The sequence below is a fragment of the Acinonyx jubatus genome, chromosome D2, assembly GCF_027475565.1.
Source record: "Acinonyx jubatus isolate Ajub_Pintada_27869175 chromosome D2, VMU_Ajub_asm_v1.0, whole genome shotgun sequence".
Classification (NCBI taxonomy): Eukaryota; Metazoa; Chordata; class Mammalia; order Carnivora; family Felidae; genus Acinonyx; species Acinonyx jubatus.
In genome coordinates, this window is record NC_069393.1 from 31,488,377 (window position 1) to 31,515,218 (window position 26,842).

The window sequence follows — 26,842 nt, forward strand, 5'->3', positions numbered from 1 at the left end:
CATCTGGGTTGGGAATCAGAATAGAGGAACTGGAAAGTAGCCAGGAATTCTGGGTGCCCCGTGGGTGTCCCGATCCTAGTCAGAGGCTCTCTGGGAGCTCTGTCCTCACTCCTGGAAGGCAGGCATCATGCTTTTACTGCTACGTGATACTGCCCTGGCCCAGGCCCCCCCTGAGATGGGAGCCCCAGAGACTGCCAGGACAGAATGGGGGCCTTTATCGTGATCCTGACCTTGTGACCCCACTTGGGGAGAAAACCCAGGGCCTTTCCTGCTGGCAGAGTATGAGTTCTTCCACCCACAGCGGGTAGAAAGCCGATTGAAATCAGGTAGATCCTGGGCCCTCTTCCCACCCTGGCCAGCCTCTGACAGAGGTGAGGTGGGGTCACTGAAGGGTGAGACCCTGGAGCACCTGGCCTGGCCTCACCCAGACCGCCTTGACCAGACTTCTGCTGCCCCTGGGTCTAGAAGGTGGATAAAGAGAGCCTGGGATTAGTGGGAGGGAAACCCCTCCCCCAGTGAGCTAGGACACCTGAGCAGGGCCCAGTGGCACTGTCCTCCACTCCCCTGCCCCCACAAGGTCCACTAGTGAGCCTCCTGGGCTTGCATCAGAGTGAGATACAGAGGCATTGCTCAAGGTGTGGGCATAGTCCAGAAACCTCAAGCACTGTTGCCTCAATGCCAGGGCAGGAAGGACTCAGCTGAGAGGGCCTTTGGGTCACTGACTTCCTCCTCACCCACCTTTTCCTCCTAGGTTCAGGCCCGGTCACAGAGAGAAGGGGCTGTGTGGGGCAGCCCCCTCTCCCAGCGCCTGCAGCCTGCGTGATGGCTAGACCTCCTTCTGGGATCCTGGGGAAGTGGGAAATGTCAGCACTGCCGCTCCCATCAGTGAGGCTGGAATGCAGCCCCTTCCCTGCAAGGGGGCACTCCTGGGCTCCCGCTGGCATCTCGGGGGTCTCAGGAGGGCTCCATGCTGGCTCCTGGCCGGCGACGTGTGCTCGCGGCTGCATCCAGGACCGTGCAGAGCCAAGAAGTGAACACGGTGGCTTCCCTAGACGGTCACCTTTTCTCAAATGTTTGAGGCACACACCCTTTATTGACATAATGGGCCTACAATATTGTATTCGTTTCAAGTGTCTATCGTAGTGATTCAGTATTTTATACATTATGGAACGATCCCCATGATAAGTCTAGTTACCATCTGTCACCATAGAGCGTTGTTAGGATATTATCGACTGTGTTCCCCCTGCTGTACTTTTCGTCCCCATGGCTTATTTATTTTATAAGTGGAAGTTTGTACCCCTTCATCCCCTTCACCTGTTTCACCTGCCCCTGCCCCCCTTCGCTGCTCTGGTAACCAGCCGTTGGTTTCCTGTATCTATAAGTGTTGCCATTTTGTTTTGTTTGTTCATTTGCGGTTTTTTTATTCTATATATAAATGAAATCCTACTGTATTTTCTTTCTCTACCATGTTTCACTGAGCATAGTATTCTCTAGGTCTATTCATGTCTTCACAATGGCAAGATTTCATTCTTTTTTGTGGCTGAGTAATATTCCATTGTGTCTATAGACCCCATCTCTCTCTATCCATTCATCTATTGATGGGCACTTGGGCTGCTTCCATAATTTGGCCGTTGTAGAACAATGCTGCTGCTCACATAGGAGTGCATGGATCCCTTTGAATTTGTGTTTTTGTATTTTTTGGATCAACACCCAGGAGTGCAATTACTGGATCATACGGTAGTTCTATTTTTAACTTTTAAAGGAACTTCCATACCATTTTCCACAGTTTACATTCCCAACAGCACACAAGATTTCCTTTCTCTCTATATCCTCACCAACACTTACTGTTTGTGCTTTTGATTTTAACCACTCTGACAGGTGGGAAGTGATATCTCATCGTGGTTTCGATTTGCATTTCCCTAATGACGAGTGATGTTGAGCATCTTTTCATGTGCCTGTTGGCCATTTGTATGTCTTCTTTGGAAAAATGTCTATGCAGGCCCTCTGTCCATTTTTTAATCAGGTTATTTGTTTTGCTAAGTAGTGTAAGTTCTTTCTACATTTTAGATATTAACCCCTTACTGGATATATGATTTGCAATTATCTTGTCCCATTCGGTAGTTGTCTTTTTGTGTTGATGATGGTTTGCATGAAAAGCTTTTTAGTTTGATATAGTCTCGTTTGTTCATTTTAGCTTTTGTTGCCCTTGTCCGAAGAGACTGAGCCAAAAAAAATAAAAATTGCTAAGTAAACATTTAAAAGAAAGAGAGAGAGGGGAAAGAAAGAAAGAGAGATGAAGGAAGGAAGGAAGGAAGGAAGGAAGGAAGGAAGGAAGGAAGGAAGGAAGGAAGGAAGGAAGAAAGGAAGGAAGGAAAGAAGGAAAGAGAGAGAGAGAGAGGCACCTGGGTGGCTCAGTCAGTTAAGCGGCTGCCTCTTGATTTCTGCTCAGGTCATGATCTCACAGTTCATGAGATTGAGCCCCACCTCAGGCTCCACACTGACAGCACAGAGCCTGCTCGGGATTCTCTCTCTCCCTCTCTCTCCACCCCTTCCTCACTCTCACTCTCTCTTTCTTTCTGTCTCAAAATAAATAAACATATTTTAAAAAGAAAAAAAGTGTTGCTCTTATATCAAAGAGCTCATTGCCTATGTTTTCTTCTAGGAATTTTATGGTTTCAGGCCGTATTTTATGGATTAAAGTCTTTAATCCATTTTAAATTTCTTCCCATTGTATATTCTTTTTTAAAGTTTATTTATTTATTTTGAGAGAGCGAGTGAGTGAGCATGTGGGGGAGGGGCAGAGAGAGAGGGAGAGAGAGAGAATCCCAAGCAGGCTCTGCAGTGTCAGCACAGAGCCTGATGCAAGGCTAAAACTCACCAACCATGAGATCATGACCTGACCTGAAGTCAGAAGCTTAACCAACTGAGCCACCCAGTTGCCCCCACTGTATACTCTTGCCTTCTTTGTTATAGATTAATTGACCACATATGCATGGGTTTTTTTCCTGGGCTCTCTGTTTTATTCCATTAATCTCTGTGTCTGTTTTTATGTCAGTACCACATTATTATGAGTACTATAGCTTTGTAGTATAGCTTGAAACCTTGGGGATGATACCTCCAGCTTTGTTCTTTTTTCTCAAGATTGCTTTGGCTATTTGGGGTCTTTGTGGTTTCATACAAGTTTTAGGATTCTTCTAGTTCTGTGAAAAATGCCTTTGGTATTTTGATAGGGATCACATTGAATCTGTAGAGTGCTTTGGGTAGTACAGACATTTTAACAATATTAATTCTTACAATCCATGAGCATGGTATGTCTTTCCATTTTTTCATGTCATCTTCAATTCCTTTCATCAGTCTTAAAGTTTTCAGAGTACAGGTCTTTGACTCTGGTTAAAGTTACTCCCATGTATTTTATTCTTTTTGATGTAATTGTAAATGGCATTGTTTTCTTAATTTCTCTTTCTGATAACTTGTTATTAGTATACAATTTATGTATGTTCATTTTGTATCCTGTGACTTTTCTGAATATATTTTTCAGTTCTAATAGTTTTTTTGGTAGAGTCTTTGGAGTTTTCTCTATATAGTATCATGTCATCTGCAAATAGTAACAGTTTTACTTCTTCCATTCCCAGTTTGGATGCCTTTTATTTCTTTTTCTTGTCTAATTGCTGTGGCTAAGACTTCCAATATAGGTTGAATAAAAGCAGTAAGAGTGGACATCCTTGTCTTATTTCTGACCTTAGAGTAAAAGAGCCTTCAGCTTTTCACCACTGATATTAGCCGTGGGGTTGTCATATATAGCCTTTATTATGATGAAGTATGTTCCTTCTATACAACCTTGTTATGAGTTTTCATCATAAATAGATGTTAAATTTTGTCAGATGCTCTTTTTGCATCTATTGAGGTTTTCATATGATTTTTATCCTTCATTTTGCTAATGTAGTGTATCAGGTTGATTGATCTGTGGATGTTGAACCATTCTTACATCCCTGGAATAATTGCCACTTGATTGTGGTGTGTGATCATTTTAATGTATTGTTGAATCCGTTTTGCTAATTGAGGATTTTGGCATCTATGTTCATCAGGTATATTGGCCTGTCATTTTCTTTTCTCATGGTCTGTTTGCCTGGTTTTGATATCAGGGTACTCCTGGCCTCAAAAAAAGGAATTTGGAAGCATTCCTTCCTCTTCCATTTTTTTAGGATAATTTAAGAAGGATAACTACGAACACTTCTTTAAATATTTGGCAGAATTCACCTGCAAAGCTGTCTGGTGCTGGACTTTTGTTTGGAGGGAGTTTTAAAATTACTGATTCGTTTTTATTACTTGTAATCGGTCTATTCAGATTTTCTACTTCATGATTAAATCTTGAAAGGTTGCACGTTTCTAGTTTTTTCGTTTCATTGATCTTGCTGTTGTTGGGTTTTTTAGTCTTCATTTTATTGCCACTCTGATCTTTATTTCTTCCTCTTACTAAATTTGGGCTTTGATTGATCTTTTTTTAGTCCCTTTAGGTATAAAGTTCAGTTGTTTATTTGGGATGTTTTCTTGTTTTCCGAAGTACATCTGTATCACTATGAACTTTCCTCTTAGGACTGTTTTTGCTTTATCCCTTAGATTTTTTTTTTTAATTTTTTTTTCAACGTTTATTTATTTTTGAGACAGAGAGAGACAGAGCATGAATGGGGGAGGGTCAGAGAGGGAGACAGAATCTGAAGCAGGCTCCAGGCTCTGAGCTGTCAGCACAGAGCCCGACGCGGGGCTCGAACTCACGGACCGTGAGATCATGACCTGAGCCGAAGTCGGACGCTTAACCCACTGAGCCACCCAGGCACCCGTGTTAATATTTGTTTTATACATTTGGGTGTTTCTATGTTGGGGACATAAATCCCTACCACTATTGTTAATGAAAACTAACACAAACACATCATGGAGAAGACTGTAAAATCTGTATGAGCTTTCAAAGATAACATGAGAGATTGTGAAGGTATTTCCTTCTCTTTTTTGAATGTTTTATTTTATTTTTTGAGAGAGAGAGACAGAGTGTGAGCGGAGAAGGGGCAAAGAGAGAGGGAGACACAGAATCTGAAGCAGGCTCCAGGCTCTGAGCTGTCAGCACAGTCGAACTCACAAACCGTGAGATCGTGACCTGAGCCCAAGTCAGACACTTAACTGACTGAGCCACCCAGGCACCCCTTTGAAGGTATTTCCTTCTTAAGACAGACACTTCAGAGTATACCTCAAAGTCGGTGCAAGTGCCCTCTCCACTCCGGTAGAAAAGTTTGAGAAATGTTAAAATAATGCATTTCCCCTCTGTGTGTGATTACTGTTTTAATAAAGATTCATCGAGGGGTGCCTGGGTGGCTCAGTTGGTTGAACGTCCAACTTTGGCTCAGGTCATTATCTCCCGGTTTGTGGGTTCGAGCCCCGCGTCAGCCTCTGAGCTGACGCTCTCTCTACCCCTCCCCCATTCACGCTCTGTATGTCTCTCTCACCCTCTCTCTCTCTCAAAAATAAATTTTAAAAATAATAATAATAATAAAAATAAAATAGGGACTCTTGGGTGGTTCAGTCAGTTAAGCGTCTGACTTCGGCTCAGGTCATGATCTCCCAGTTCGTGAGTTCCAGACCCGTGTCAGGCTCTGTGCTGACAGCTCAGAGCCTGGAGCCTGCTTCTGATTCTGTGTCTCCCTCTCCCTCTGCCCCTCCCCTGCTCATGCTCTGTCTCTCTCTCTCTCTAAAATAAATTAAAAAAAAAAAAATAACAAAAATAAAAAGATTCACTGAGACTCTAAGACCCAGATGAATGCTTCCCTGATAGTGGGATTTATTCCACATGACTTATGACAGCACACCAGAACCCCAGAATGCTTGAACTGGAAGGGACTTTAGATATAAAATCAGGTTCTTTATTAACAGAAAAAGTCCAGAAAAGAGATGTGGTATGCCCAAGGTCACAGAGCTCTATCTCAAGGTTGCCAACCCTACCTGCTTGGGAAACAATTTTAGCAACTACATGACCCCCACCTCTCCCAGATCCATAGCCGCAGCTCAGTGGACCCATTGCCTCCTCAGAGACAGTGACAATCTTCTCGGCTGTAGGTCTACTGCTCTCTGTCTGTCTCCCCACAGGGGTTTCCAGAGCCACCCAAGGTAGGTTTCAAAGCCCCAGAAAAAAAGATGTACACAAGCTGTCTCCATCCAGCTTTTTGTATCACCTGCTTTCTATTCTCTGGCCTTGGCAATGGCCTAGTCATAGTCTCTCTACCCAGGCATTTTTGCATTATTATAACCTTATTATCTTCTATTAGTCACTGATTATGGTTTGTCTTAGGGTCCTGGCAGGAAACAGATGGCACACTTAGGGCTCCTCTGAAGCAAGTTTAAGGGGGGGACTATGTACAGAGGGCTGGTGAAGCACCCATAGACCAGCAACTGCAGGAAGCAGCTACCACCCATGCATCCAGAAGGACAATGAGAGGAGGTGAGGTGACATGAGCCCAGGGAGAGCTAGAGCCATGGAAGGAGGGCCACCCAGCCAGAAAAACACAGCCACTGGCAGAACTGCAGTGAGGAGAGGAAGGAGTGTGGAAGAAATGCCCTCACCTCTCTTTCTTCCTTCCTCCTGGCTTTTTCCAGGACTTCCTGTTTCTAAAACCCCTCTGTAAGCTACATGGCAAAGGAGCCCAGATGAAACAGTCTACAGGGAACATCCTCCCAGGTGGGGAAGCAGAAAAAGGAAGGGGGGCAGTGCAAGGAACAGAGAATACCAGCACGTGGCTAATTTCTTTCTCCCATTTATGTACTCTGCTTGTAAAGTGCCACATCAATAATTTCTCTCTGTTTCTTGAGCGCTGATCACTGAGTTCCAGCTGGCTGGATATTTTGTTGTGGTCTTATTAGACCAAGCATCAGCCAGAAATGGCCAATTACAGGACAGCATATTGCAGAAAATGTTCTTACAGTGAAGTCATATTCTGTGAGCTTTCTCTTTCATGGTTCAACAAGTTCTGCCAATTTAATTGCCCCAAACCCAATGTCTTTCTTCTTAAACATGCTGAAATTAGATATCTCTTCCATTTACGTGAACAGTAGGTGAATTTTAATATTGTATTGGGCTGAGAACATCACATTCTTAACTTTCGTGATCTAGCAGGAAGCCCAGGATCAGTAAGGCCCTGGCCCAAACAAAGCTGTGGGCTAGGGGATTGGTTACTGGGATTCATCTCATATGTCAGTTTGAATCACTAGATCGCTGTGCTGACAAGGATTATGAAGTTGCATCTCAGCAGTGCCACAATTGATTAGTGATGTCTGTCATGGGCATAGACAAAGGAGCAGTGATGTAAGTGCCATCTTGGACCTAAACAGTTACCTAGCTCGGCTTTTGGTAGCCTCTGTGATTTCCTCCTCTACCAGCCTGTGACTTTCCACCCTCTCATCCTTCTCTCTTTCTCTCACCATATTGTATCACGCTAAGTGATCCCAGCCTAGGAGAATATCCAGCTGGCTCCACTGGTCAAACCGTCTTACCCAACTGAGCGAGGAACCTGACCGTATTCTTCTCCACAGGCCACCACTCATGTGTACGTGACCATTGTGGATGAGAACGATAATGCACCTGTGTTCCAGCAGCCCCACTACGAGATCTTACTGGACGAGGGCCCAGACACAATCAATGCTAGCCTCATCACCATCCAGGCACTAGACCTGGATGAGGGGCCCAATGGCACAGTTAACTACGCCATTGTCGCAGGCAACATCATCAACACCTTCCGTATCGACAGACACACGGTCAGCAGCTGATGGCGGGGTTTAGGAGGAGGTTCAGCTGGCTAAAGGGGTTAGAAGGGACCTTAGTGACATCATGGGAGATGGGAGCAAAGCAAAGATGGGAGTCTGGAGGAAACTTGGGGGGGGGGAGGGGCATCCAATGCAGAAGGAGGCAAAGCTTGGGTGGGATGGCAACAAGGGTTCCCCATCCTGGCCAGGATGTCAGAACATGCCTCCTGGGGTGGTCTGAGGGGACCGCATGAAGAAGCTGGTCCCCGGGGTGCCCCAGATCCACCACCCATTGATCTACCCTGTCCCCTCTCTTATCCCCCCAGGGCATCATCAGTGCTGCCAAGGAGCTGGACTATGAGATTAGCCATGGCCGCTACACTCTGATGGTCACTGCCACGGACCAGTGCCCCATCTTATCTCACCGCCTCACCTCTACCACCACGGTGGGTGGGCGGGTGGGACAGAGCCTCAACTTGGGGAGGACAGGGCCCAGAAAGATTGTCCGGGAGAAACACCTAAATCCAAGAGCCCTATCCTGGTCTTGGCAACTGAGCCGAACTTGATGTGTGACTGAGAATCTTACTGAACTTCTCTGTGTGGCTGCATCTATCAGACAGATCGTGACACCTGCCTTCCTCCCCTTCATGGGAAGAGCGCAAACTCTGGCCAAACCAACAGAAGCTCCTACCCCTGCTCTCCACTTCCTAGCTGTGTGACGCTGGGCAAGTCAGTTAACCTCCCTGAGCTTCGCTTCACTCCTCCATAAAAGGGAGATAATAAAAACTGTCAGGGTGTGGGAGGGACAGATGAGACCATGGGGAATGACCACAGTGCAGCAATAAATAAAGGTTGGAGCGTAACTATTAATAATGTGATGATGAAGTCCATATAAAGGCTTTAACAATGATAGTAACTCATCCACAGACATAGCTTAAAAGGCCTTCCCCCATCCACGATCCCTGAGGATTTTGGCATCAACCCGATGAGACAGGGTTATCAGACCCACTTCACAGATGAGAGAACTGAGCTCAGCACAGGGCTGGCTGGGATGCAGCCCCAGCTAAGTTTATCCACCATCTCAGGTGCTTGTGAACGTGAACGACATCAATGACAATGTGCCCACCTTCCCCCGAGACTACGAGGGGCCATTTGACGTCACCGAGGGCCAGCCGGGGCCCCGCGTGTGGACCTTCCTGGCCCATGACCAGGACTCGGGCCCCAACGGGCAGGTGGAATACAGCATCGTGGACGGAGACACTCTGGGTGAGTGGGGCCTGAGCCGGGCGTGGAGGGCGGCACAATCCGGGGGCCTCTCCCCCCACCTCACTTAGGAGCCGTGGCCTTGCTCTCTCTGGGCCTCAGTTTCCCCCACCCATCAGATGGTGGAAATACTCTTCTCCCCACCCCTTCTTCATCGGGATATGTGAGAACATTCTGAAATCTGGGAACAGAGACTGGTAGCCTTGGAGGGTCAGAGACCCCTTTGAGAATCAGATAGAAAATGCCCCTGTGTCATACCCAGAGAAATAACTCCAGCACGGAGGGAGGACGAATATCCTTGCCCCGAACCATCAGGACCCCCTAGATGCATTCAGCACCCAGATTTTTCTGCACATCTTGTTACCATGAAGAGCCTTCACAGCTACCTCAGTGGTTGTCCTGGGGTGAAGAGCAAGGCTTGCCCTGGCCAGAGAGGTTCCTCAAGTCAGTTTCCACTCGTTTCCATAGAGTAGGAATTCCAAATTTAAATGCCTGCTGGTGTCGGGCAGGAGACCTACATGGGAGAAGGGGTCTAGGCAAGACAGTAGGGAGTAGCAGGGGCTGTAACAGCCTGCAGCTCAGCTCCTGCCAGCGTGGCCATGTCAAAATACGGGCCCAGAGAGGCCAGGTCTTCCCATTTTCAAAAGAAAAGCTAGAAATCCAAATCTTTGTGAAACATCCTGATTTTTAATTGATCACGCAACAAATATTTATTGAGCACCTACATATGCCAATCATATGCCAAGTGCTGAGGATACAGTATGGTACACAAGAGACCCAAATCCCCGCCCTTCTAGAGCATGCGTTCCAGTTGGAAGACACAGGCAATGAACATCACTGATTCAGGACCTGAAGGTGGATGTGGGACCTGCGGCTGTCAGTCAAGCCCATTCCTCAGACCCTTCATACACCCTCATCCTCCCTGAAAGCCCCCACTTCCTTCAGAGGACTGCCTGGCCTTCCTTTCGGCGTCCCCCTAATGATACCAAGACCTGCCACGGATTCAGCACACACGAGGGGGACCCGGCCTTGTCTAGCCCCAGCTCACCCCTGCAAGTGGCACCTCTTTATTGGCCCATTTTCCATACGAGGACATCGAGGCAGGGCCCAGTAACCATGCCCGAGGGCACAAAGTAGTGAAGTCAGGATGCAGATGGAAAGTCTCTGCTCTTTTTTTTTTTTTTTATGTTTTCATTTATTTTTGAAGGAAAGAGAGAGACAGAGCATGAGCAGGGGAGGAGCAGAGAGAGAGGGAGACATAGAATTTTGAAGCAGGCTCCAGGCTCCGAGCTGTCGGCACAGAGCCCGACGCGGGGCTCGAACTCACGAACTGTGAGATCATGACCTGAGCTGAAGTCGGACGCCCAACCAACCGAGCCACCCAGGCGCCCTGGAAAGCCTCTGCTTTTAACCCCTATCTCCGAAAGGAGTAGAATGGCATGAAGTTCCCTGGGGCCAAGCCCCTGAGGATAATTTGTAGTGTGGGGGCCCTTGGCCCGCCCACCTCCCTGATCTTCATTCCTCGAGCTGATCTCATGGAGGTCTAGCCTGGGCCCAGTCCCCCAGAGCCTTAGACCTGCCCCCCCACCGCCCTGAGTTCTCAGGATCTCTTTCCTTCCTTCAAGAGGGCAGCTGACTTTGGAGAGCGGGCAGGAGGCCATCTGTTCGCACATGGTCAAGGGGCTGAGACAGGGCTGGGAAACCCCTAGAAAGGGAATCCCCAGTTCTCATGAGCCCTTGGAGTATCAGGCTCAGGGAATCCGGCTCCAACCAGTTTCCACTTCTCTAGGAGGGGGCGGCCTGTGAGGCTGCAGGTGGGCCACAGAGGGCTGTTACTGCAGTCGGAGAGGCAGGGGTGGTGAGTTTGGGTGGAAAGAGTAGGGAGAGGGAATGGCTGGGCGTTTGGGCCTTCACCCTCGCCATGCCCCTGTGCTCTGTGTTTCCAGAGCAAGTCAGTGCCCCGCTCTGGGCCTTTTCCCCCAGGTGTCAAAGGGAAAGTGAAAGGAAGTAGCTTTCTCTCTGTCCCCAGGTCCCGGGGGAGGGCAGAGAGGCAGCCCCCCTTCCTCATGCTCGCCTCTGCCCATCTTCTCCATCGCCTTCCCTGCCCTTCTTCTGTCCACCTGGGCTCCCACCTGCTCCCCTCCACCCTTCCCCTCCACCCGCTCTCCGTCCTCACCCCTCCCTCCCAAACCTCCTGCCCTGATCCACTCTGATGGTGGTGTCGGGAAAGACCACCGTCCCAGGATGCAGCGGGCTGAGACCCAGAGCCCTGGATTTGAATACTGGTTCTGGCAAGAACTGCTATGGGAGCTTAGAAAAGTCATCACACATCTCTGGACTCTCAGTTCATTTTCCAAACGACACTCAATGGTCTCTGAGGTCCCTTCCACATCAGCCTGAGGATCTGAGGTTCTTGCTGTAGACCCTCTCAGACATCTGCCCCCTCAGCCAAGCCAAAATAAGGACGGAAGCCAAAGGGCCAGCTGAGGGTTTTCCAGAACATCAGAGAAAAGAAGTCAGGTCTGACTAGAGGCCACGGGGTGGCCCCAGACCTGGCAGAACCCTGTGTTCTGCACACCACACACAGCACACCAGCTGTGGCTCGATACCAGGGCTGTAGGGAGAGCAGCTGGGGGCTTCCCTGCCCTCAGACCCTCCCGCTCTGTCCTGCCTCGGTGCCTCACCCCTAGCAAGGCGTTCCTTCAGTCCCCAATATCCGGTTTTCCGAGACATGGCATCTGGAAGACATTGCACATTACAAAGTACCCGAGACCCTCGCTCATCAGTTTCTGATCAATAGTGATTTGGGTCAGTGGTGGTTAGAGGGTGCTTGTGTAGAAAGGGGCCCCACTTTTTCAACACAACCCTCTTACTCAGGGTCAGTCCCTGCCCTGCATGGGGCCCGGGGAAAGAAACCAGCCTGGCCTCTTAGGCACGTTGGGCTATAAGCGGGCCCGTGAGCACCTGCACCCTAGCCGTTCTCTGTCCCCCTTGCTCCCGCCCTGGCCAGCCCAAGCGAGGTTCCCTGTGGATCAGAAGCAGGGGACACAGGAGGACCCAGCCAGCTATCCCCCACCCCTGCTGAGGAAGGCTCGCTGAAGAAAGGAGGGAGAGGCCTGGGCTTTCCACAGCTCTTGGCCATTCCCAGCTAACTCCACCTCCCTTGGGCAACACCCAGGCGAGTTTGTGATCTCTCCTGTGGAGGGGGTGCTGCGTGTCCGGAAGGACGTGGAGCTGGATCGGGAGACCGTTGCCTTTTACAACCTGACCATCTGTGCCCGTGACAGAGGGGTGCCTCCACTTAGCTCCACGGTGAGTTTTGGGGCCCCATTCCATTGGCTTCCCCTCACTGACCCCTTCACTGTCCATAGAGATTTCTATAAATGCCCACCCTGTACCCAGAGGCCACAGGCTGACCGGGAGCCAGTCCAGACCCTCAGGGCCCCCACTGGATTTGCCAGTGCCTCTTGGGGCTCACTGGGGCCTGGCAGCCGTGGCCATTCAGAGCTCTGCCCACCCAGACAGCCCGGCCTCCGCACCTGTCACTCTGCCATCGCCACCCGGCCCTCTGCCCCATCTCTGCCCCTTCGCCCATTCTGCTTGCTTCTTATCCTCACTTTCATCCTCTTGCCTTTTTTATTACCATTTTCCTCATCTTCTCCCTTCTCCGCGACCACCTTTACCTTTCCTTTGTCAATTACCATGGCCCTTACTCTCCTGCCCCATCTCACCCACCCCTTCTGCCTCCGCCACCATGTCTAACAGGACCTTCTCTTCCTTCTCTCTTCTCCCTCCCCGCCATGCCCCCTTTTCTCCTCATCCTGCACCACTTCCTCCTCTTCCCCAATGTGCCCCAGATGCTGGTGGGGATTCGCGTACTGGACATCAATGACAATGACCCCGTGCTGCTGAATCTTCCCATGAACATCACCATCAGTGAGAATAGCCCCGTCTCCAGCTTCGTCGCCCACATCCTGGCCAGTGACGCTGACAGCGGGTGCAACGCCCTCCTCACCTTCAACATCACTGCAGGCAACCGAGAGCGGGCCTTCTCCATCAATGCCACGGTAGGGAGGCCCCCGGGGTTCCTCTGGGAAAAGAGGACCCTGCCCTAGAGGCTTTTCTGCTCCGCTATCTGGGCTCCTCGTGGTTCAATCTCCTCCCCAGGCTTCTGCCCTCTGCTGGGACGTGGGCATCTCTGGGTGGTATGGAATCTTGGATTTCCAGCTAAGCCATCTCTGGGGTCCCTGTCATCCCCAAGGCTTGTCATGTGCAGAGATGGAGCCAGAGCCTGAGTTCTTCTTGGTGCATTACCAAGATGCACCAGCAAGTCCCCGTCGTCCTCTTGGAGTATTACCTACCAGCTTGAACACCACGGGACCCTCAGGGGACCCACCCTTTGAGACAGCAAGACCTGGGCATCGGGGACTCACTCTTTTGCTCTGGCAAGACCCTGCCAGCCCGTTATGGCCTTCTAGACCGTATCTCTGGCGATTTAGGGAGAGAATTCATAGCTATTCCGGGAGCCGTGGGTGAAGCAGTGTGGACCAGAGCCCAAAGTGGGGGACGGGGCAGTGCTCAGCTCACCAGCCGTCCACATCCCAGACAGGGGTCATCACCGTCAACCGGCCACTGGACCGTGAGCGGATCCCCGAGTACAAGCTGACCGTTTCCGTGAAGGACAACCCGGAGAACCCACGCATAGCCAGGAGGGTGAGGCCAGAGGACACGGGGGGGCGGGGAGCGGGACTGCACGCTGGAGGTGGCAGGCAGTATGCCTGGGGATCAGATGCACAGGTTTTAGAGTACGCGGGTGCTGGGTTCAAATCCCTGTTGTGCCTGCCGTTGAGCGTGTGGCTTTGGCAAGTAGATTTCCTCTCGTATCCCTTTTTCCTTCTCTTTGGCAAAATGAAGACCAGCCCTGCCCCAAAGTTGTGGAAAGGACTTGAAGGAGCCAGTGTCTATACAGTCCTCAGCCCAGTGGCTCGTACGTGGCCAACACTCAACACCGGCTGTCCTCTTTCCTCCCCACGCCACTGCTACTTGGGCGCACGCCACAGCTGTGTGTGCACACAGGCCTGCACTCAGAAGCTCATACTCTGGGGTTCTGAGAGGGTTGCATATTCCAGGTGGCTTTCCCTCAAAAGCCAAGAAAGTTGGGTCTTTTTGCCAGGAGGGGGAGGGTGTTGCAAGGCAGTCCCTTTGGGGGTAAGAGTCTGCCCTCTATTCCCAGCCCATGAGGTCTGGGGCAGAGCCCTGGCCAAGAGTCCTTGGGTCTGGCTCATCTCAGCTCTGCTTCTGACTGGCTGCCTGGCTCGGTCAAGGCGCTGCTCATTCTGCGCCTCCGGTTCCCCATCTGTATAAGCCCAGGAGACATTCGGCTGGAGGTGGTCATAAGCCACAGGCCCCTCATCTGGTGTTCCTCTCCTTTCTTCCTTCCTCCCTCCTCTCACTTCCGACCTCCTCCTCTTCCCCCCGGCTCTCATCCCCCTCCCTGCCTGTGCTGTAGGAGGGCGGATCACCCTGGAAGCAGCAGCATTAAGTGGTGGGAATCGGGAAGCGGGGAGGCTGGTCCCCACTCTGCCACCAGCTTGCCCCGTGGCTCTGAATAGCCGCCCCACCTCCGGCCCTTCGTTTCTTCAGCTGTGCAATGGAGATAGCGTCCAGGGGTATGGAGAGGTTCTGAGTAAGGACTATACTGTGGTTTTGGAAAGGCAGGAGGTACAGCACTGGGTGAGAGTTTGTTTGAGCCCAGACTGGGGCATCAGGCAGGTCTGCAGGGTCTGAAAGCCAAGACTCATCTTCCTGTCTGAAGTCCTTTACCAGCAGATGGAGCACGATTAAATGTTGTTCGCATCCATCCCATTCAGTTCACAATACCTCTGTGAAGGAGTTAGGATTCCCGTTTGCCAGATTGGAAAACTGAGGCCCAGATAGGGGAAATGATTTGCCCAGGGGCACCAAGAGAGCTGCTAGCACATCAGGGACTTGAACCCAGGTCTCTGGACCTGGTAGGCTTTTTAATTATCTACCTCTCTGCCCTGACCCGCCCCCGCCCACCTCTCAGCTCCCGTCCAACTGGAGCATTTTGCTTGAACGTGGCCTACAACCTAACCTCCCTTTGTGCCTCCCTCAGGATTTTGACTTGCTGCTGGTCTTTCTGGCAGACGAGAATGACAACCATCCCCTCTTTACCCAGAGCACCTACCAGGCAGAGGTGATGGAGAACTCTCCCGCTGGTAGGTGCCAGACCCACCTGGGAACTCCTGCTGCAGGCACCACCCAGGCCCCAGATGCCTGAGGACCTCCCTTGCACTTGATAGGGGCCCCGCTGAAGCCTGGCTGGGGAGGCAGCCTCGCCACCTGGCTGAACACAGACCCAGCAGGTGCACAAGCGTGTGGAGGGAGGAAGGGGCACAGCCCTGAGGGGCTGGTGGGCCCCTGGTTGCCACATCTTTTGAGGACCAACCGAAGAGGCCATAGGTCTGCTTGGAAAAGACACCTGTGGTCATTGGTCCCCAGAGGAGTCTGAAAGCAGCCCCATAACCACCCCCCAAGAGGGGCAATTAAGGTGTGAAGACCACCCAGGAGGGGCTTTGCTCACCCCTCCCTGCTCCCTCACCCCAGGAGCCCAGGGCATCTTAGAGGCTTCTGGAAGCTCAGGGAGCACCTGGAATCAGAGGAGGGGGACCAAGCGGCCCTGGGTAGGCCAGCCTAGCCCTCTCCCCACACAAGTACACCGAGCCGCCCCACCTCCCTTCAGAGGGATAGAATCTCCTTTTCACTGTGTCCCCGGGGAGGGCCCCTTACTCCGCCTCCAGCCTCCCCAGACCCGAAAGCTTAGGTCCTAAATCAGAAAGAGGTGAGCTACGTAGGACGTTCCTGTCTCCGGCTAGGCATCCCCACTCTGTTTCTTAATCTTGCCTGTGTACCCGCTTACACGTGTGTGTGCCAGTACATGCCCGTGTCCGGGCACACGTGTGGGCTTGCTCATGTGCACACACACACACCTAGGTACATGGGTAGGGGCCTACACAGTGCATTCCGTGTGCAAATGTGCCCGCTTGCAGAGGCAGACAGGTGCCCAACCAGGGGGGATCCCAGGCCTGCCAGCGCTCCTGCTCAGTGCACATGTGTGCTCATGACCGTGAACACGAAGTCCTGCACGCTCGTGGGTGTGCCTAGCCGGGTACAACCAGACGCCTATAGGGAGCGTCTTGTACACCTGTATGGACAGACTGGGCTGGAAGCGCATAGCTAGACAGGGCCCACACGCTCAGGGAGCCCCCGACCCTCCCACGGAGCGACCCTCAAAGGCTGCTGGGAAGGCAGGCGCGCTCCGGGCGGGCCGGAGGGGCTTGCTCACCGCTGTTGTGTTTTCTCCCCAGCAGGGCTTTGAGGCTGCTCCCCAGGCATCTGCGTCAGTCTGCCAAGGCTGCCGCAGCCCGGCCCAGGGCTTCCCCCACCCCGTCCACCTCACCTCCCTCCCTCTCATCCATCGTCAGCCATGGCTCACGGGGGCACGGGCGGGGGAGGGGGAGGGCGGGGGCCAGACTGGCCCTGCGGTGACCCCTCTCCCCCTGGCCCAGGGACTCCCCTCACGGTGCTCAATGGGCCCATCCTGGCCCTGGACGCGGACCTGGACGTCTATGCCGTGGTGACCTACCAGCTGCTGGGCTCCCAGGGTGGCCTCTTCGACATCGACAACAGCACGGGTGAGGCCTCTGTGCCACCCCAGCACTCCGAGCCGGGCTCCAAGTCTTTCTGCTGGGGTGGGAGTGACCCACTGCTAGACCTAGGGCCTCCCTTCTCAGTGACATCCAGGCTCCCCATGGAGACCCCATTCCTCACAACCTCCATTCCACTGGTTGTTAAGCCTTTGGGGAAGAAAGTCACTGTGTCGCCTTCTCTGCCCCTCTCTCCTCTCTCTCCCCTACCATGCCCCTGTCTTTCTCTGTCCCCTCCCGGTTGGTTCTTGCCCTGTCTCCCCACCGTACCCCTTTTCCTTTGTGTCTCCCGGCTGGTGGCGTCGGGCACCAGGCGTGGTGACGGTGAGGTCAGGTGTTATCGTTGACCGGGAAGCCTTCTCACCCCCGGTCCTGGAGCTGCTGCTGCTGGCTGAGGACATTGGGCTACTCAATGGCACAGCCGACCTGCTGGTCACCATACTGGATGACAATGACAACTGGCCCACCTTTAGCCATCCCACCCTCACAGTCCACCTGCTGGAGAACTGTCCGCCAGGTAAGCAAGGGACAGGCCCCGGGCCCCAGGCAGGAGCTGCTTAGTGGTCCTTGGAGATCAGAGACCCACAGGTTGGAGGCAGAATTCACCTGCAGTGGGAAGAAAGAGGGGCAGTAGGGGGTTGGAGAGAGCACTGGGGAGGGAGTCAGAAAAACCAAGCCACGCTTAATTCTCTGCTCTGACACAGTGTTTATCTGTAAAATGAGATTATTAAGATATGTTCCATCTGTGTTCCTGGATGGAAAAACTGTTTTAAATTTTTTTTAACGTTTATTTATTTTTTGAGAGAGAGAGAGAGAGAGAGAGAGAGCAAGCGCACAAAGGGGAGGGGCAGAGAGAGAGAGGGAGACACGGAATCTGAAGCAGGCTCCAGGCTCTGAGCTGTCAGCACGGGCTCGAACTCATAGACTGCGTGATCATGGCCTGAGTCAAAGTCGGACATTTAACTGACTGAACCACCCAGGTGCCCCTAAAACTGACTGTTTTAAAGTCAAAATAGGATTAATGTGATTCCCAGCAAAATCAAATATGGTTTGGAGGTTATATTTAATTCTAAAGGTCATCTGGAAGAATAAGAACATTTTGAGATAGAAGTATAAATAAGACAGATTTGCCTTACCAGATATTATTACGTATTACAAAACTGAGGTTTTTAAAACCATATGATATGAGGGGCGCCTGGGTGGCTCCCTCGGTTAAGCATCAGACTCTTGATTTCCACTCAGGTCATGATCTCAGGGTTCACGGGTTCGAGCCCCGCATCAGGCTCCGTGCTAGCAATGCAGAACTTGCCTGGGAGTCTCTCTCTCTCTCTCTCTCTCTCTCTCTCTCTCTCTCTCTCTCTCCCCCTCCCCTGTTGATGCTCTCTCTCTAAATAAATAAACAAACTTAAAAAAAAATTTTTTTTAAACCACATGATACAAGACTCTGGGACAGAGTAACCCAGAAACAGATACTGGTCAATTAAAGAAGGTAATATTATGTAATAAAGGAAACAGTGAAAGGCTCCTGGCTGGCTCAGTGGGTGGAACATGCAACTCTTGATCTCAGGGTTGTGAGTTCAAGCCCCACACTGGGTGTAGAGATTACTTAAAAATCAAATATTTTAAAACAAGGGTGGGGGCACAATGAAGTCAGTTGTGAGACCTACCTAATGTACAAAATATCTGTTAATATTTAGTGTAGATTTTCACCCTCTATCAGACACTGAGATAAAACCTAAAGACATTCCAGAGAAAATACAGAAGAGTAGAAAGCATTTACAAATAAAAGGAAAAACTCTAGGTAAATATTTTTCTGATTTCTGACGAAGAGGTTCTAAGCATACAAGAAACAAACCTTAAAAAAGGAAAAATATTATAGTTTGATGCATACCAAACTAAATTCCTTTACACCAAATAATAACAACCAATATTGAAAGGGAGACAACAAACTGAGAAAAAGGTATCTGTCACCAGTTACCATAACTATGTAATTTGTACAAATTGACAGATAAATGGACAGAGGTCAAAGGCAGACAATTTGCACAAGATACAACTAATCGTTAAATTACTACAAATTTTTCAATCTCTCAATCACAGACTATGAAATAAAATGAGATACCATTTACCTACAAAGTTTCAAACATGGGAAACATACAAAAGATAACCACTGGCAAGATGGTGGCAAGAGGGGCCCTTAGGAACCACCAAAAATGTATCTGGCATAAGGTTTTTGGAAGAAGCCACTCTGCTCAGTCACTCCCCATACCCACCCCCACAGGATTCTCAGTCCTTCAGGCCACAGCCACGGACAGGGACAGTGGCCTCAATGGGGAGCTGATCTACCGAATAGAAGCTGGGGCTCAGGACCGCTTCGTCATCCACCCAGTCACTGGGGTCATCCGTGTCGCCAACGCCACCATCGACAGGGAGGAGCAGGAATCCTACCGGCTGACAGTGGTGGCCACCGACAGGGGCACCATTCCTCTCTCAGGCACGGCCATCATCACCATCCTTATTGACGATATCAATGACTCCCGTCCTGAGTTCCTCAACCCCATCCAGACGGTGAGCGTGCTGGAGTCGGCTGAGCCAGGCACTGTCATTGCCAACGTCACCGCCATTGACCGCGACCTCAACCCAAAGCTGGAGTACCACATAATCGGCATCGTGGCCAAGGACGACACTGACCGCCTGGTGCCTGACCAGGAGGATGCCTTTGCTGTGAATATCAACACAGGTACAAGGGCCTGCTCCCTTCCCACCCCACCCCTGACTCCCTGCCCGTCTCCTTGCCCTCTGCTTTCTTCCCGATGCTCCCTTCTTTCTGTTCCCTCTCTGCTCCTCCCCTTCCCTCAGCTGCTCCTCCTACTCTCTTCCCCTACCCCCACACCACATTGTTCCCTCTCTTTTTCCTCCCTTCCCTGGCTCCTTCCCTCTCTCTTCTCTCCTCCTCCTTCTCCTTGGACCAGCTCCATCTCGCCTTCCAGATTCCCTCACTCTACCAGCGTTCCATGAGAACGCCCATCTCACCACACTCTTGCCAGTACTAAATAAACACTGTTAAGTTTTCACATTTGTAGTTGTATAGGAAAATCATACCTTGTTTTAATGTGTATTTCTTTAATACCCAGGTGGTTGAACACTTTCTTCATATGTATGCTAGTCATTTAGGCCACTGTAAATTTTATATATACCCTTGATGATTTTCTTACACTATCACAAAACAAGGAGAACCGTGGTTTATCTTTCACGATCTACGCAGATTATTGTAACTTTGATGGTTTTCCCATTTTCCCAAAAGTTTCATGTTTTTGCTACTCCAGGGAGTTAGGAAGGGGACATGGGACCCCTACAACTACACTTCTTGGAAGGCCCAGAGAGTGACAGAGAACTAATATGGCTATGACAAAATGCTGAAAATCATTGTTATTCAGAGAAACGCACAGTAAAACAGCAGTGAGATAACAGTTTTCCATATGTAATTAGCAGATATTAGGATGCTGGACAGTATTGAGTATTGGTGACAATATGGGGACATCAGAACACTCGTATACTACTATTGGAGTCTAGACCACTTCCACCATCTAGACAGCAATCTAGCACAAAGTACACTCATGCCCCATGACTCAACAATTCTGTTCCCTGGGTATGTGTCCCAAGGACATTCTCAGGTCAGTAACAGGACTATATGTCATGTTTCCTGCCATGTTATTGGTGGTGGGAGTTGGAGGCCACCTGGGCATTGGAGAGTAAAACATGGTGAATGTACACCATGAATACCATGCAGCAATCAGAAGCAGTAGATTACATTCACAGAGAAATGTGCATAGACCTTAGAATGGGATATATATATACCACAATCCCATTTGTGTAAATGTAAAATACACAAACACAATATATGATTTTCAGGAACGCTTTCAAGTGGAAAATATACTTCAGTCCATTACAGTGATTGACCAAGGGGAGAAAGAGGGAGAGGCTTGTGGGAATAAAAGGGAATAGATACATACATAAAACAAGAGTGGTATCAATGACCACAGGGTGCAGTGAACCAAAGAGTATGATTCACTCAAAATGCATCTGAGGCCCAGAGTTAAAAAGAAGACAGGAAAACCATGAGCACTAGGAGAATTTAGACAGGTTAGCCGTGTCCCAGGTTAGCAAAATTCCCCCGACAGTAGTTGGTTAGGACCATGGAAAGCTGCCCTGCACCCTGCTCCACCTTATGTTCCACTGATGCCTCTACTACCACTTTTCTCTGTTCTCCCTCCCTATGACTGATTCTCTTTTCTCTATTTTTCTTTCCAGTGTCTTCTCTGCCCCCTCTTCCTCATGACTTCCCTACCTCACCTGCTTACCTTCCCTCCCCTTTCTTCTTGCCAGAGCCTCAGTCCCTTGAGTGCTTCTATCCAATGGGGCTCCCACTTGCTCCTGGCTTCCTTCCCCCTGCCTCTTCCCTTCCACTCCCTTCCCTCTCAAACCTCCTGCCCTGGTCTGCTCTGAACCCTACCGTTCCCCATGCCCTGCTCTACTCCATCCCCTCTGCACCCTGAACTAACTGATGTTAACCCTCTTCTCTCTTCCTCATGGCTGGCAGGCCTGCAGGTTTGAGCTCTGTTTCTCTGTCACTTCCCACCTCATCTCTGCTTCACCCCATTGCCTTCCTCCATACCACACCCCTACCACCCTTCCCATCCTGTGGGGCCCAGGCCGTGGCCCAGCCTTTGCAGACTGAATGCAGCCACCCTCTCCCCATCCTCGCTCCCCAACCTCGGGGACGGGGAGCGAGAGTAGGAAGAGGAGGAGGAGGAGGAGGCAGCGGCCCAGGGTAAGTGACCACCCCATGGCTGGGGACCCGAGGAAGACAGAAGCCCAGCAGGGGATCTGCCAAGGGGGAAGGGAATCCCAGAGGCCACACTTTCTGAGAGGGAGCTGGAGAGAGCAAGTTTCACCTAGGATCTGGCCACCAGGCCCTCCAACAGAGCCAGCCCTGAGATTGGCCCAGCTAGGTCTGTCCAGTCCAAGCCTAAGCCTCTGGAAGTTTCCTCTGCGATTCAGGGGCAGGCAGCAGCCGTGGGAGGCAGTGGGCAGGAGAAAAGAGAACACCTCCTTGCTAATACTTCCACAGGACAGTCCTCATTCCCCACAATCAGGCCCTGTCATGCCCACGTAATTAAGACAAAGAGGTCGGCCTGACTATCCAGCCTGCCCCACCACCATCCCCTCCAGGGAATACCCTCAGGACTTCTTAGCTGCCTTGACCTTCTATTATACTTGGTCCCCCTAGAATACAAGCAATTTTTAAGTGATAAAATGCACGGAGCATAAAATGCACAATCTTAATTCAATAGTTCGATAGTTCAATAGTGTTCAGTATACTCACATTGTTGTAGAATGTAAGCAATCTTGGAACAAGCGATTACATGGCAGTATGCCAAGCACTGTTCTGAACCCTTTGCAAATGGAAACTCGTTTTACTGCCATAATCCTCAAAATAGCCCTATGCAGTAGGTACTCATTTCATAAATGAGGAGGCAGAGGCACAGAGATGTTAAATAATTTTCCCAAGTCCACCTGGCTAGTAAGCAGTGAGTGAGGGGCTGAGTGAGGTGCCCCCAGCTTGCAGGTGGCTGTGGCTTCATCCCAGCCAAAGATGTCACCAGCCTGTCCCAGTTCTACTGGGGACCACTGCCCTTGGTGTGGTTTGGGAGAGCTAGCCAGGAGAGCCCCTGGGAGGCCCAGATTTTAGGGGGCTCCCCTCAGACTGAACCCAGTCTGGTCTTACAGGGTCTGTAATGGTGAAGTCCCCACTGAACCGGGAGCTGGTTGCCACCTATGAAGTCACTCTCTCAGTGATCGACAATGCCAGTGACCTACCAGAGCGCTCTGTCAGCGTGCCAAACGGTAAGGCTCCCCCCGGGCATCTCCTTTGGGTCACTCAGAGCCGATCAGGGCAGGGGCAGCAGGCTGGTAACAGGCGTCAGGCTATGCAAAGAGCATGAGAGGTGGCAGCTACCATGAGGCTCAGGATAGCCTTGTGTCCCAGTGGTCAGAGCTCAACGGTGGGGGTCCAGAAGCCCAGGGCTATGTGTGATCTTGAACCCAAAGTCTCAGAGTAGGAAGGAGGCTTGGGTAGAGGCTGGACGGGCCCTGAGAAAATGACAGAACAACAGAGACGTAGGCCACAATCTCATTATCAGAACTAACAAGGAGGTGTGGCTGGCATGTGTGACAGGAACCTCAGATCTGATAGGAAGCCATGGGGTCCACCCAGAGACAGGAAAGTGCAAGGAAACATGAATGTCTGTGGAGGCCACGACACCACTTTGGAGGGCACAGGCGCCAGAGCAGAGAAGGGCACAAGGCCGCCCCCTACCCCCCCTACCCCCCCCCCCCCCCGCCGCCTGCAGCCCTAGGCATGAGCTGGGAGGGGCTCCTAACGGAGGGGATTTTGTGTGGGCAGAGCGGGAAGGGGAGGGGGATGTGGAGAAGGGGTAGCCTCAAGTCACCTCTGCCACCTCTGCCTCATGTCCATGAGGCATGTACAGCGGCTGGGGTGGGGAAATAGGCCTGGCAGATATTGGCTGCTTATTATTACAGACCAGAGGCCCAAGTTTTCAGTAAGGAAGAGCAGATCTGGTCATGGCCTACATGTTCTTCACTCAGAGGGCAAAGGGCCGGGGCAGGTTATGTAGAGGGGACGACTCAGACAGGAAGTAGAAGGCTGAACCGTGGCAAGGGTCTTAAAGACCATCATAGTCCTACCTCATTGGACAGCCTGGGAAACTGAGGCACAGTCAGGGCCAGCAGCTCCACCAAGGTCACCCAGCCAGTTCCCCTACGGAGGAGTGAGCAACCAGACCAGAGAAAAGGGTCACGTGCTACCACACAAGGGTTGGGTCAAGCTCCAGGGAGTCCCGGGAGGGCAGTGAAAGGCCCCACCCTCTCCAGCCTTGACTGAGACTTAGGAAGCCTGGTCCAGCCACAGTGGCACCCCTCACATCACCCTCACCTCCTGCCTCCACGCCAGCCAAGCTGACAGTCAACATCCTGGACGTCAATGACAATACGCCCCAGTTCAAGCCCTTCGGGATCACCTATTACACGGAGCGGATTCTGGAGGGGGCCACCCCAGGCACCACACTCATTGCCGTGGCAGCTGTGGACCCCGACAAGGGCCTCAATGGGCTGATCACCTACACTCTGCTGGACCTGACGCCCCCAGGCTATGTCCAGCTGGAAGACTCCTCAGCAGGTAGGTGGGAAAAATCTGCCAGAAGAGGACTGGGGGACATGTGTCTGTTCCTGCTTAGCCTCCACAAGGGACCATGGCCCACTTGTCACCCTACGGGCGGGACCCCACCATAGCCCCTCAGTGGGCTGGGCCAGATCCAGTATGGCCCACACTGCCGTCACTCACGGATGCCCAAACCACAGGAAGGGACAGAGCGCCTGGTCCTGGGGGTGGGCTGGACCGGCCCTTTGAGGGCCGCTGGGAACCTGGGATGATATGTCACCAGCATCTCTACCACCCAGGCTTCCGCTCTCAGGATCACTGAGGGGGTGAGAAAGCCAAGAGAGCGATCTCTCCGAGGTGGTCCCGGCCTTGCCGGAACTCATCCCTTTGACTTGTGAAGCTTTCTCTTGCCTCCAGTGAGGAGAAGAGCTGGACACCAGTTGCTGTCGGCCTCTGGCCGGCCTGCCACTAGGCAGTGCTGCTGGGCCACCACTCTCCTTCAAGAGACCACATCTGCCCCTCAGGGCTCCAGATCCTTCTCTTTATACTTTGGAGAGTTTCCATGTGTGAGGAGTGGTAAAACTGGCGGCAAGTGCCTCTGTGTCTTAGGGAAAGTCATTGCCAACCGGACAGTGGACTACGAAGAAGTACACTGGCTCAACTTTACCGTGAGGGCCTCAGACAACGGGTCTCCGCCCCGGGCAGCTGAGATCCCTGTCTACCTGGAGATCGTGGACATCAATGACAACAACCCCATCTTTGACCAGCCTTCCTACCAGGTGGGGGGCCGGGCAACAAGTTGGGTCAGGACCTGGGCCCATTCCTTGGGACCTTCGGGCATCTTCTACCCTTACCCTGCCAGCCTCTGAGCCCCAGGGGCATGACCACCCCGTAAGCAGCGTGGTGCCCTGGGCTGTCTACCACGGTGAGTTTTTAGGGAAGGGGCATAGACTCCAGGACTGACCTTGGCCCACTCTCTCTCCCTGCCCGCTGGGTTCCAGGAGGCCGTCTTTGAGGATGTGCCTGTGAGCACGGTCATCCTGACAGTCGCTGCGACTGATGCCGACTCAGGCAACTTTGCCCTCCTTGAGTACAGCCTGGGGGATGGAGAGGGCAAGTTTGCCATCAACCCCGCTACGGTAAGCAGGCAAACCGGGCAGTGGGAAGGGCCCAGGGTCGTAGGCTGAAAAGCCACCAAAAGTATCATAGTCATCCCGGTTTCTGGGTCATGCCACCAGAACGTCTGTAGCCTCAGAGGTTTTTTACCAAGTCAGCAAGCCCCGCTACAGTCCCAGACATCCTGTAGACCGCACTTTCTTTCCTGGGGCCAGAGACTTTTGGAATTCCCCCAAACCAGAAAACCTGATGCAAGTCCACAAGGCTGCTTTTTAAAACTATCAAAAGAGAGGTATAGGAAGCTCTGCAGAAAGTGGGCACGGTGTTTGAGCTCCTGCTGTATACATGGCACTGTATTCCGTGCCGGGGGAGGGAGGTCTCAGACTTGTGAGAGAGCAGAAACTCAAGAGAAAGGACGGGTGATGACTTCAAATGACTGTACATTGGTTCAAAGCTGCTAGTTCAGCACAGGAGAGACCATGGTGGCCTGCGGGCGGTTGGTCAGGTAGGGCCTTCCCTAGGAGCTGGGCTGGAACTGGGCTTTCCCTCCTACTGCCTCTCCCTGCCCCCGTCCCCCAGAACTCTGCCCTGTCAACAGGGTTCTGTCCTTTCTGCTCGGTGTGAACAGTCAGTCATGGTCCTGGCCCGGCCCTAGGAAGGGCAACTATTTACAGAGTACCACTCTATACCTGGCCAGGGAGTGACTTCCATCCTGGGCTGACCGTCCCATGTCCAGGTGGATTGGGCACTGGGGATAAGAGGAGCCACTGGAATCAGAGCTCCGCGGGGGCGGTCATCCGTTCTGTCCAGTGCTGCACCTGCAAAGCCTAGAACAATGTCTGGCGTATAGTGTATACTCAATAAATATCAGTTGGATTGATGAAGGACCTGATTCCACCCTCCCCCTACTAGGGTGACATCTATGTGCTGTCCTCTCTGGACCGGGAGAAGAAGGACCACTATATTCTGACTGCCTTGGCCAAAGACAACCCTGGAGATATAGCCAGCAACCGCCGAGAAAATTCGGTGCAGGTAAGGGCCACCAGCCTGGGCCAGGGACACCGAGGACTAGAATTGTGGAGGCATCGAGCAAAGCCTTTCCTTTAGATAATGCTTCAGAGTGGGAGGAGAGCCACCCGGTCTCCTCAGAGACATGGTGGCAGAGGAGGAGACAGCAAGAGCTTAGCTGGCTGAGTCAAAATGGCTGTGGCTTGGGGAAACGGGGACTCTTGAAGAGAAATCTCTTGTGCCAAACCCCTGCTAAGACAGTTGAAAACACCTGAGTGTGACTTGAGTCAAACCTGGGGTGCCATGTGTCCCACTGTCCACGGTGACCCACGGAAGGAAACAGTCTAGCAACCAAACATAATCGTAGAGCGATTATTTATGTCTCTTAAAGAACATTAGCGAGGGATCCAGTTCCCAGCCCCATTCCTATTCCAGTTCTAGCACCGATGCCATCACCCTGAGGCCAGCGTACCACCTTCTAAACTCTATCCCCACTTCTCTCCAGAGTATGCCTTGAGGCTTTGCTTTCTCCTTCTTTCGTCCCCCCTGTTCTGCCTTCTCCAGTCCTGTCATTCTCTATCCAGTTCCTCCACATCTTCCCGCAATAACCTAACCATCCAAGGTAAAGGGTGGGGGTGGGTGAGAAGTCGGGTGGGCAAAGACAAATTCTTGTGAGCAGGTAGGGGGGCGAAGGGGCTGGGAGCTCTCA

General features: G+C 51.6%; 1 protein-coding gene across 6 annotated transcripts in view; it reads left to right on the forward strand.

The window, feature by feature from the left end:
* Window positions 1-26,842, forward strand: part of CDH23 (cadherin related 23) — a 415,090-nt gene that overhangs the window by 375,359 nt on the left and 12,889 nt on the right. For 4 of the 6 annotated variants that reach the window (XM_053207269.1, XM_053207273.1, XM_053207270.1 and 1 more), the window contains 15 exons: window positions 7,573-7,794; window positions 8,109-8,228; window positions 8,868-9,048; window positions 12,224-12,357; window positions 12,903-13,112; window positions 13,651-13,758; window positions 15,182-15,284; window positions 16,635-16,760; window positions 17,086-17,289; window positions 19,051-19,509; window positions 22,560-22,676; window positions 23,803-24,027; window positions 24,619-24,788; window positions 25,011-25,148; window positions 26,038-26,157. In XM_053207269.1, the coding sequence (XP_053063244.1) occupies window positions 7,573-7,794; window positions 8,109-8,228; window positions 8,868-9,048; window positions 12,224-12,357; window positions 12,903-13,112; window positions 13,651-13,758; window positions 15,182-15,284; window positions 16,635-16,760; window positions 17,086-17,289; window positions 19,051-19,509; window positions 22,560-22,676; window positions 23,803-24,027; window positions 24,619-24,788; window positions 25,011-25,148; window positions 26,038-26,157 (2,637 nt within the window). Of the gene's footprint in view, window positions 1-7,572; window positions 7,795-8,108; window positions 8,229-8,867; window positions 9,049-12,223; window positions 12,358-12,902; window positions 13,113-13,650; window positions 13,759-15,181; window positions 15,285-15,368; window positions 16,546-16,634; window positions 16,761-17,085; window positions 17,290-19,050; window positions 19,510-21,080; window positions 22,677-23,802; window positions 24,028-24,618; window positions 24,789-25,010; window positions 25,149-26,037; window positions 26,158-26,842 lie in introns of those variants that run through there. The other 2 variants (XM_053207271.1, XM_053207272.1) reach the window with 2 other exon arrangements.